The sequence below is a fragment of the Heterodontus francisci genome, chromosome 32 (genome assembly GCF_036365525.1).
Source record: "Heterodontus francisci isolate sHetFra1 chromosome 32, sHetFra1.hap1, whole genome shotgun sequence".
Taxonomy (NCBI): Eukaryota; Metazoa; Chordata; class Chondrichthyes; order Heterodontiformes; family Heterodontidae; genus Heterodontus; species Heterodontus francisci.
The window spans coordinates 31,490,505-31,502,353 of record NC_090402.1 but is presented as its reverse complement, the minus strand read 5'-3'; the positions used below and the strand labels follow the sequence as shown (position 1 = coordinate 31,502,353).

The window sequence follows — 11,849 nt, the reverse complement described above, 5'->3', positions numbered from 1 at the left end:
GCTGTTGTCCAATCTTATGCTATTCCTCAGCTCAATACAAATTAATTCTATTTGGACAACTTCTCTATTTAAATCCTTATGTTCTGGGGCTACAATATTGTATCTCAATCATTCTCCCATTTCTTGCTTTCCTCCTGAAAGCTTTATAGCCTCGCTATTCCTCTCCCACCTAACATATTAGTTTAAACCCTATCCAACATATTCAATAAAGTATCCTGCCAGAGTATTGGTCCTAGTTCTATTCAACGTGCCCAGGTGGCTCGAGAGAGTGAGCCTGCAGTGTCTGCCAATATGCTTGATGCCTTCTGCGAACAGTGGGCACCGCAGGGTAGTGTGTTGTGGATATCAATAAGGGAAACATGATTTTGTTGGGAAGTTATCCTTTTCTTCTGATGGCACTTGCTGCTTAATTTGGCATGTTCTCAGTTTGATTGGACCATATTAGTGGTGTCCTAAAGGGGACATGTTTGTTTGATGGCCTTGGGCAACCCCTTATGGGGTCCATCAAAAAAGCCCAGTTTTATTCAAGTTCAAGTGTCTCCACTGCTGAAGGAGAAGAGCCTTCCTTGCTTCAGTTCATGAGAGCCTCACCTCTACCCCACACCAATCCCAACATCCATGCAGTTTCAGCGGAGCAGGGGAAAGCCTCCCACCAGCGCTTCCGGATCTGGAGGAAGGGGGCGTGGCCTAGAGTCGTTATGCCGTCACAGCAAGCTGTGTCACGTGACCCGATCAGCTGAGGCGCTCGAGCGAAGCTGGGGGAAATGGCGAGTCAGTCGCAAGGGATCCAGCAGCTGCTGCAGGCTGAAAAGCGGGCGGCCGAGAAAGTGGCCGAGGCTCGGAAGCGTGAGTGTTCTCTGTAGCTACATAAACATTAGGTCCGGGGAAAGTGTCTCCGGGCGGCTTTTATCGTGGGGTTGTGCTCTAATGCCGGGGCCTGGGATCCCGTTGGTTGGTGAGGGGTGTGTAGAGGCCTGGGGGAGGGGAGGGGGTAATGGGCGGGTGATGGGGTCACCCCGCCCTACCTCTACCGCCAGAGTGTATAACAGGCCTCCCGCAGTGGTTCCTCAATTGGACTTGACGTTGCACTAAACATGTAGCCACTCTTCTGTACTGGAGAGTATTCTATAACTACACATATGAACTAGTGTTAGCATAGCTTTTAGTTAACTTTGTGTTTGTTTTAATGTTTTCTTAGTTGCCAGACCAAGTTTTATTTTCCTTTTCAGCTTTCTCCTCTTCGCTGAAACTCCTCTTCCTTGCCTAAAGTATTGCAGACTGTACTTAACTAGCAAGTTAAATTCCCACCCTGGATGTTTAAGTTCAAATTGTTTTTTTAGCGTAAATATAATTTTGAATTAATGGACTGTGCTTCTATGGTTCCACTTGCCCTCTGATATGCCCTATTATTTTGAATGCTATTGATCATAGGAACATTACAGCTCATTTCCCAGACAAGACAAGCCAGATAGACTGGAAAGGTCTTTTCTGGTCTAATACTTTCTGCCAAGCCTGAATATGTTCTCACCCACAAACACAGCTGCACTTGCAGACTGAGTTTTTGTGTAACGATTTGGGCTGAGAACCTGGCTTTAACTCAACATGTGCTTGAAATTGTTTTGTGACACTTTTTGTTACAATTTTTGTTACAAACTTGAGTGAACTGGTACTGAAATTATTCACTACAAATAACCAATATCTTTTTCATATTTTCAACTCTATTCTTAGAATTTACTTTTTACTTTGGAATTAATTGTCATTTTTGTTTTTAAAAAAACATACTCCCTAAATGTGTGTTTGAAATATTTCTGGAGTTTGCTCAGTTAGCTTGTCAATGTACAGATTGTGTATTGGTTAAGTTCTGCTTTTCCTGCAGCACTTCAAAACTGGGAGCTTGTGTGTAAAAGGCTAAAACCGTTGTGTAACTTCCAAGTATTTTTTACTTGAATGTGCTTGTTAAATATTTTTGAATCAATGCTATCCTTTTATAGAAGAAAATTAGAATATTGTTAAATGTTCCTCCTTAGATTCTAGCTTTTTTCTTTTTTTAGGATGGTGTGTCACTAGTAACATTAGTGTTCCATGTCTTGAGTGAATTTAATAAATCGATACTATGGCAATATTTCTTAAAAGGGATGGTTATCTGAATTCACTGGGGCATTATATTTCATATTAGTCAAATAACCAGCAGCCCCAAACCTGTTGAGTTCATGTTCAAGATTGATAAATGTACTTAGCAAGCAAAGGCTTTGTTCAAGGCAAATGTGTAGATACAGGAGCTACCTAAAAATTCAATTTTTAAATGTCCTTGAGGAATTTTTTTGTATTTTTCTATTTAAAAACTAATGGCCTCCATAAACCTTTCTTCAATTACAGGAAAGAACCGCAGATTGAAGCAAGCAAAAGAGGAAGCTCAGGCTGAGATTGAGCAATACCGTCTACAGAGAGAAAAGGACTTTAAAGCTAAGGAAAATGCTGTATGTAGTAAAAGTACACTATATTGTAGTCTAAACTATAAAGATTGTAGTAGGTTAGGCTCAAAGTTACAAATTCTTGACATCTAATACTTTAATTTGAAATCCTACTCATGATTTTTAAATGCCTCTGTTTTCCCACTTTGGCCTTTTTTTATTTGTTCATGGAAGCATAGAAAATAGGAGCAGGAGTAGGCCATTCAGCCCTTCAGGTCAGCTCCGCCATTCAAAAAAGATCATGGCTGATCGTCTAATTCAGTACCAGGTTCCTGCTTTTTTCCCCATATCCCTTGATCCCTTTGGCATGAAGAAATATATCTATCTCCTTCTTGAATATATTTAATGATTTGGCCTCCACTGCCTTCTGTGGTAGAGAATTCAACAGGTTCACCACCCACTGAGTGAAGAAATTTCTCCTCATCTCTGTTCTAAATAGCATACCCTGTATCCTGAGACTGTGACCTCTGGTTCTGGACTCTAGCCATCGTGAACATCCTCCCTGCACCTAGCCTGTCTAGTCCTGTTAGAATTTTATAGGTTTCTATGAGATCTCCTCTCATTCTTCTAAACTCTAGTGAATATAGGCCTACTCGACCTAATCTCTCCTCATACGTCAATCCTGCCATCCCAGGAATAAGCCTAGTAAATATTCTTTGCACCCCTTCCATAGCAAGAACATCCTTCTTCAGATGAGACCAAAACTGCGCACAATGCTCCAGATGTGGTCTCACCAAGGTCCTGTATAACTGCACTTCAAGGGATGTGGGTGTCGCTGGCTAGGCCAGTATTTATTGCCCATCCCTAATTTCCTTTGAACTAAGGCCATTTCAGAGGGCAGTTAAGAGTCAACCCATTGCTGTAGGTCTGGAGTCACACGTAGGCCAGACCAGGTAAGGACAGCAGATTTCCTTCCCTAAAGGACGTTAGTGAACCATCACAACAATCGACAGTGGTTTCATAGTCATCATTAGACTAGCTTTTTAATTCCAGATTTATTAATTGAATTCAAATTTCACCATCTGCTGTGGTGGGATTCAAGCCCATGTCCCCAGGGCACTAGCCTGGGCCTCTGCATTGCTAGTCCAGTTACATTACCACTACGCCACCGCCTCTTCATAACATTTGCATTTACAGTAACCTTGTTAGTCGTAGTAAGGTTTCATGGAAGCAGGAGCTTTCTGGTTGAATACCACTGATATTTCTTGAGAAAGCAAACTGTTGAGCTTCAGTTAATTGCTTTCAACTCTGACCTTTTGTAGAAAATCCGAATTAATTTCAATTGTCTTGGTGTAAAACTGAATTTGTGGGGTCCAAGGCCGTGATTCTGCTTCCAATGCACTGTGCAGGCTTTGTACAGGTGCAGTTGCTGAATAAAGCCAGAAGGGCTGGTTTTGTTTTCAATTTGTATAGCTCAGTGATGCAATAGCTGATAAAATGAAGATCTGATGACTGGTTAGTAATTCCTCCATTGCATTTAGTTCAGTTACATGTTAAATGGGATATTTTCCCAAGTCAAGTTGTTTGCACAATTATATATTGAAATACATGGTCTGGTGCTAACATTAGAAGCTTAGAGGTGAAACTTTTCTGAAAAGATGCAGGGAAAAGTTGTGCAGAAATCCAGGCACATTTATTTGAATAGTACCTTTCTTGCTCTCCGGACATCCCAAAGAACTTTACAGCCAACTAGGTACTTTTGTAGTGTGTACACTCAGGCACAGGAGTAGGCCATTTAGTCCCACGAGCCACTTCCACCATTTAGTGAAATTGTGCTGATCTGCAGCCTAACTCCACATGCCTTTGCCCATATCCCAAAGATGTTATTAGTCTCAGATTTAAAATCTAACAATTGATCTAATATCAATTGCCATTTGCAGAAGAATGTTTCAAATTTCTACCCTTTCTGTGTAGAAGTGTTTCCTAATTTCACTGAAAGGTCTGGCTTTAATTCTTAGACTATGCCCCCTAGTCCTGGACTCCCTGACCAGTGGAAATGATTTCTCTATTTACCCTATCTTTTCCCCTTAATACCTTAAATTTCGATCAAATCACCCCTTAACTGTCTAAATTCCAAGAATTGCAACCCTGGTTTGTGTAATATCTCCTTGTAATTTAATCCTTGGGGTCCACTCCCTCGAAGGCCAATATACCTTTCCCAAGATGTGCGCAGAACTGTTCACCGTATTCTAGGTGTGGTGTAACCAGTGTTTTGAAGAGCTGTAGCATAACTACTTCCCCTTTGTATTTTAGTCCTTAAGAAGGGTAGCAGGGATAAACCAGGTAATTACAGGCCGGTGAGTCTAACAGTGGTAGGGAAAGTATTGGAAAAATTTCTGAGACGGGATTAATCTCCACTTGGAGAAGCAGGGATTAATCAGGGACAGTCAGCATGGCTTTGTCAGGGGGAGATCGTGTCTAACAAATTTGATTGAATTTTTGGAGGAGGTGACTAGATGTGTAGATGAGGGTAAAGCAGTTGATGTAGTCTATATGGACTTCAGTAAGGCTTTTGATAAGGTCCCGCATGGGAGATTCTTTAAGAAAGTAAAGGCCCATGGGATCCAGGGTAATTTGGCAAATTGGATCCAAAATTGGCGTAGTGGCAGGAGGCAGAGGGTGATGGTAGAGGGTTGTTTCTGCGAGTGGAAGCCTGTGACCAGTGGTGTACCGCAGGGATCGGTGCTGGGACCGTTACTGTTTGTCGTGTACATTAATGATTTAGAGGTGAATATAAGGGGTAAGATCAGTAAGTTCGCAGATGACACAAAAACTGGTGTCATAAATAGGGAGGAGAATAGCCTTAGTCTACAGGACAATATAGATGGGCTGGTAAGATGGGCGGAGCAGTGGCAGATGGAGTTTAATCCTGAGAAGTGTGAGGTGATGCACTTTGGGAGGTCTAACAAAGCAATGGATTATACAATGGATGGTAGGACCCTAGGGAGTACCGAGGCTCAGAGGGACCTTGGGGTGCTTGTCCATAGATCACTGAAGGCAGCAGCACAGGTGGTTAGGAAGGCTTATGGGATACTTGCCTTTATTAGCCGAGGCATAGAATATGAGTAGTGGGGTTATGATGGAGCTATATAAAACGCTGGTTCGGCCACACTTGGAATACTGTGTACAGTTCTGGTCGCCACACTACAGGAAGGATGTGATTGCAATGGATAGGTTGCAGAGGAGATTCACCAGGATGTTGCCTGGGCTGGAGCATTTCAGTTATGAAGGCCAACTAGATGGACTGGGGTTGTTTTCCTTGGAGCGGAGAAGGCTGATGGGGGACCTGATTGAGGTGTACAAAATTATGAGGGGCATTGATAGGATAGATAGGAAGAAACTTTTTGCCTTTGCCGAGAGGTCAATAACTAGGGGGCATAGAGTTAAGGTAAGGGGCAGGAGGTTTGGAGGGGAGTTGAGGAATTTTTTCACCCAGAGGGTGGTTGGTATATGGAACACACTGCCTGGAGGAGTGGTAGAGGCAGGGACACTTACGGCATTCAAGAAATATTTAAATGAGCACTTGAAACACCGTAACATACAAGGCTACGGGCCAAGTGCGGGGAAATGGGATTAGTTAGGTCAGGTGCTTGATGGTTGGCATAGGCACGTTGGGCCGAAGGGCCTGTTTCTGTGCTGTAAATCTGACTCTAAATATAAAGGCCAGCATTCCATTACTTTCTGTGCCTGTTCATTACATTTTACTGATCTATATACCTGGATCGCCGAGTCTCTTTGGACCTTCACTGTTTCTAGCTTTCATTTAGAAGGTACTATTGTCGTTTTTAGGTCCAAAGTAGAATTTGCCTACATTGAAATCCATTTGCCACAGTTTTGTCCATTCACTTAATCTATTAATATCTTTGCAACAGTATGCTTGCATACAATATTTACACTCACTGTTATAATGTATCCTAATTGAAAGGGAAGGGGGCACATACTCTTCATTCACTAAATGCTTCAATTGGGTTGATTCTCATACCCATTTACAAAGCTTTTTCTGAGTTAATTGATCTCAGCCAGAGCAGAATTAGGACACAGTCCCTAGGCAAAGTTTAACTGGGGTCTTCTAATCTTAATCCAATAATTTCCATTGCTGGCAAGTACATTTCAGTGGAAATTGACGATAGGATTGAAGTTGGCTGTGATCATCCCTAAAGCTTTCTGAAAAAACTTCACTTTCCACTCCTCATTCCATATCTTCATATGGGGAACGGTGTCTCGAGTGAGTTGCAAGAGGCCATTGGCAACTGTGTATCTTGTTAACCAATCAGGCTGAAGAATTGTGAAATTAATGGCGCAAGGACTGAACGAAATGTAAATTAGAGTGGCTAAATTCAATGTCAAATCAGGTACAGAAAGAAAGTGGGAATGAAAGATTGGATTGAGAGAAGAGGCACAAAGGAAAAAATGAAGAAAAATTTTCAACTTGAAATTTTTCACTTAATCTCGCAACAATGCAAACTTGAAGGAATGAGACTTCGAACTTGTAATAGTTAATTTTCAGTGTCAGGTTGATTAGCAGTAAAAACACCTATTCCATAATTAAAAGGACACTTGGAATGAAATGGACAGGTCCTATCTTAGTGTAGCAAGTTTGTTCTACTATGCAAGTACAGTAACTTGATGCCATTCAATGCATTTCAATGATTCTGGAAAAAAACACTCAATAGGCCTAGTACTTATTTTTTGAATTGTATTTTAATGAAATGCAAACCTATCTGTTCCAAAAGGAGCATTTATACTTCGGGGCCAATAAATGATTTACAATTGCACAGATTATTTCAGGCATATAGTTGCAATTTGGTCTACCTGCAAATTAGATTCGACTGGCAAAGCAATAATTTCCTTTATTTAATTTTGGAAAATGACCATATCCCTTTTTAGATCCAATACTTCAAATGCACAGAATTGTTGCTTCTCTCCTCTGCCTCCTCCCCAAAATCATCTTTCATTTATTAAAGACTTAATCCCATCTCCCCTTTTTTAAATAGTAAATCATTACAGTTATAACAGTTCTTGCTGAGGCAGACAGCAAGACACCGTTCTTGCGAAGCTAATGTGGAGCGGTGCATCTCCGACAGCAACTTTTGGATTATCGCACATCTGCTCTTGCCTTAAGTTGCTGTTGCAGCTACACATAAATAACAGCAGGTTGTTTAGCTATGCCCCTATTTTGACAGTAGATTATGGCCTATTAACTTGGATTTGAAAATTAAGTGGGAATAGAATGCCATTTGAATTTGGCAGGAAGGATTCACTGACAGTTAAGGAAACTGGTCTTTAACCAGATGTGACTGGTTCTGCATTGCATGCCATTCATGTCACCAAGTCATATTCTGAGATTGTTATTGGTATCATATGGTACAGTTATGTCTTATTCAACATGATTCACTGAGTCTTTGAGCAGCTCGTTTTGTTTGTCCATGAATTTTGAGCTTTGCTTGAAGGGAATTCAAACTTGTACTAGGTTACCAATTTTAATATTTAATGAACAGTTTTGCTACTAAAATGTTTACAATTTTAGGGGAAGGGTTCAATATGGGTCTTGTTTATAGAATTGAAGACACACTTGACATTTTTACATTTCTTTTTCAGGCACTTGGTTCACATGGTGATTCAGCAACTGAAGTAGACAAAGACACCCAAGAGAAAATTAAGAAAATTGGAGCAAACTATGAACAGCACAAGGAAATTGTCATGAATAACCTCCTTACCTTAATCTGTGACATAAAACCAGAAATTCATGTAAACTTTCGCATTAATGGTTAGAACTAGAATGTAGTTTTGCCTTAAACAATACCAAAGTACCATTGGGATAGCCATATTTTATGATATTACCATGGTTGTGCAAACTCTTAATTGTGCAGCATTTTTACTTAATAAAATCTGCATCAGATGAATTTGAAACGAGGGCAGTTTTGAGTTTCTACTGTGAAGTGTCCTTATTAATGCTGAAACTAAGTTCCTCATTTTCACTAGATTTCTCCAGACAAAACTGAAGGTGCTATAACTAATGACTTATATTTAAAAGAGGGGAGGTGGGGTTAAGTCTTTAATAAATGAAAGATGATTTTTGGGAGGAGGCAGAAGAGAGCAGTAACACAATTCTGTGCATTTGAAGTATTGGATCTAAAAAGGGATATGCTAGACATTTTCTAAAATTGAACAAGGAAATTTATTATTGCTTTGTCAGTTGGATCTAATTTGGAGGTAGACCAAGTTGCAACTATATGCCTGAAATGGTCTTGTTCAATTGTAAATCATTTATTGGTCCCAAAGTATAAATGCTCCTGTTAGAACAGATGTGTCTGCATGTCATTAAAATCCAATTCAAAAAATAAGCCTATTGAGTTTTTTCCAGAATCAAAGCTGTTTAATAGCTGGTTCAAATGTTTTCCAGGTTTGTGTTGAGATGTTTTGATTAGTGTTATGCAGTATGATATAGCGCAATAGTTCTGAGCAGTTTTTTCTTTCCACTTGCACTGCCTCTAGAAATGTTTTATGCTGCTTACTATTTTCTGTAAACTTTTTTGTTAAAAAAAAAACTGTCTTTCTCTCCTAATATACCTGTAGCAATAAAACAATCACTGTCCTCTCATTGTGTACACAGATTTGTGTTTTTGTTGCACATGCATGTCATGGGACTTTAACCACTTTCTCGGTCCTTCATCAATTGAACATGATTTTCTGTATTTGATCAGGAATCTACAATTGGTTTGGTTCTTGTGCTGAGAGTCTATTTACTGTACCTGATATTCATCCAGTGCACCATGTGCAAGCGTTTTTTTGTTCTGTTACTTAACTGGTATTGAATAAAAGATAATCAGTAAATATTTTTTAAAATGGACTGATCTCTAGCCTATTAATAAAATCTAAGTGGGTGCTCTGTACAAAATGGTTGCAGCATAGCAGTGACATTTCAATGGTAATCATTGATTGTAAAGAGCTTTAAGATGTCCAAATACAAGGTATTTATATAAATGTTTTTCATTCTGTGACCCCTGTTGCAAGTCTACATGTATGTAGGTTGGATGAGACTCCAATTCACTTGTGATTTTCCCCCCCCCCCCCCACAGGTAAATAGTCAATGTATATACTTTCTGCAGTACAGTGAAAAATGGCTGATTAGATTGCCAGTGCCCATGGAACCATATCCCAGCAGGTATCGAAGAAGCAGAGGAGGGAAGGGGGGGAAAAATTGCTCAACAAAACTTCTGATTTTTTGTTCTTGCTGTTACTGTCCTTCCTCTGTCCAGTAAAATATACCTGCATTCAGAATAAAACAACCTCTACAGTTCCCTGATAACATTCTTTCAGACCAGTTTCACAAAAGTGCTTTATAATGCATCAGTGTCACACTTCCATTTCGCAATATCATTAGCAGGTTGGAATGGCTCCATGCTTACCCACCCATAAGACTGTTACTTTTCAGTATGTATTGTAGCTACCTACTACCTTCCCTGTTTTCAAACCTTGGGCATAGAACGTTTAATGTCATCTTGGGGTGAATGCTTTATAAAGGTGCACAAGTCAAGCAAAAGTGGCAACAGCAATCCCCTATATTATGCCTCTAGCGCTCCATCAGGATAATAACTATGTTGAATGCTTTCCAACAACATTAACTGAACAGTATGCAGTTACGCTTGAGAGATAACATGATTTAGACACAAACATCTCAGATCTGTGTTTACACCGATCTGAGAGTACCAGCAACCTGTGATAATTCCTTACAAAAGCTGCCCTATGAATTGATGTTTACACAGAATGGGTTGGAGTGAGTTAGGATTGTCAACTAATAGGCAGAAGGGAAGATGGGGATAAATTGTACCTGTTGCAACCAGTCGATAGATTTGTATTAACAAAAGATTAAGGAAGTTTGAAATTTGGACATTTGATACTACTTGCTGAATACATTGGCAATTCTCCAACTGAAATCTAATGTCAGCTACAGTGAAAATGTCACAGTGCTTGTTTATTTTCTGAATTGGTAAATTGCTTTTGTTCTTTTTGATTGCATTTGTTAATAGTCTGCCTCAAGCTAGAATCAGTGGCAAATCTATCAATGAATGAAAGAAATAGAAAGGAAGTAGATAGCATAAATTTGAATTAAAGAATAGTAGGATGTGAGCACATAATTTAGGTTTCAATTCCAGTGCATTAGTGCAGGACTACTGCATTGGCGGAGGTACCCTCCTGTTGAGAAATTAAGCTGAAGCCAAGTTTGCCTGCTCAGCTGGATTTTGAAAATTCTGTAGCACTATTTGAAGAACAACGAGGGGCATTTCCAGTGTCTTGGGAAACATTCCTCCCTTGCTGAATACCACTATTTGATTCCTATTTGTGGAGCTTTTCTTTGAGAAAATGGACTGTCATGTAAATAACAAGAGTATGCAGCACTTGAAGAGTTGTTGATTGATTGGATGTGAAAATTTTGAGGACATGACAAGAATATATAGACATTAACAGAAACCTGCAAAATTTTTATGGTGAAATTAGTAACTTTAGTGCAATAGTATGTCTTTTAAATACAGGATTTCTGGTTATTCTTTCACCAAAGACCTTAACAGAACCAGAACTTCTGCTCTGGAAAAAGCTACCTATAGCTGTGCATGTGTAAAAACAGGCCTAGGAATGTAAACACAAATAGTGTCAAAAGTCAGGCTTTGTGACTTGTTTGTAGTCGTAGAATGTGAAAGTCTAATTGGGAACTGTTTCTCCTGAGCTGAAAAGGCAGGTTTACGATGTGCACATATCTCAAAAGTTTAATTTAATGCAATAAATGGAATTGGGTTTTTAAAAGATGCAGTTAGCAACCACTTCCCTGAAACAAAAAGTTTACAAATTTGTCATGTATCTCATCCTGCTGAAAAATGTTTTCATTTCTGCTACTCACCTTCGTCCCAGTTGAAATGGCGCCACTTGTGGACCATTGCTGCTCGGTGCGCGCACGAGGAATGGGCACATTGGTGATCTGCTTGAAAGGCTGGCACTGTACCCTGGAGGGTCAGCACCTCATCTGACTATACCCTGGGGAGAGAGAGAGAGAGGCAGTCGACACCTCGCCTGACTGCATTGGGGAGTCAGAGGCGACACCTTGCCTGACTGTACCCCAGAAAGACCCACCCCTCTGCCGCCACCAACTCTTAGCAGACGGGCAGGACAACACTTGCATATCTCAAAGTTTAATGTAATGAACAGAATTGTGTTTCTAAAAAAATTGCAGTTAACAACCACTTCCCTGAAACAGCATTTTAATAAATTTGTCATGCATCACATTCCACTAAAAAAAAGATTTCATTTCCACTACTCACCTCTGTTCCAGTCGAAAATGGTGCCAAAACCTAAACATGCCTCATGTGCCTCCCTATGCGCCAG

At 40.1% G+C, this 11,849-nt stretch overlaps 1 protein-coding gene across 1 annotated transcript; it reads left to right on the top strand.

The window, feature by feature from the left end:
* Positions 1-712: 712 nt before the first annotated feature.
* On the top strand, positions 713-9,072 carry LOC137347742 (V-type proton ATPase subunit G 1-like). The gene is made up of 3 exons (XM_068012638.1): positions 713-846; positions 2,377-2,477; positions 8,070-9,072. The coding sequence occupies exons 1-3, from the start codon at positions 765-767 to the stop codon at positions 8,241-8,243; spliced, it is 357 nt and encodes a 118-aa protein (XP_067868739.1). The 5' UTR covers positions 713-764; the 3' UTR covers positions 8,244-9,072.
* The last annotated feature ends 2,777 nt before the right edge of the window (positions 9,073-11,849 follow it).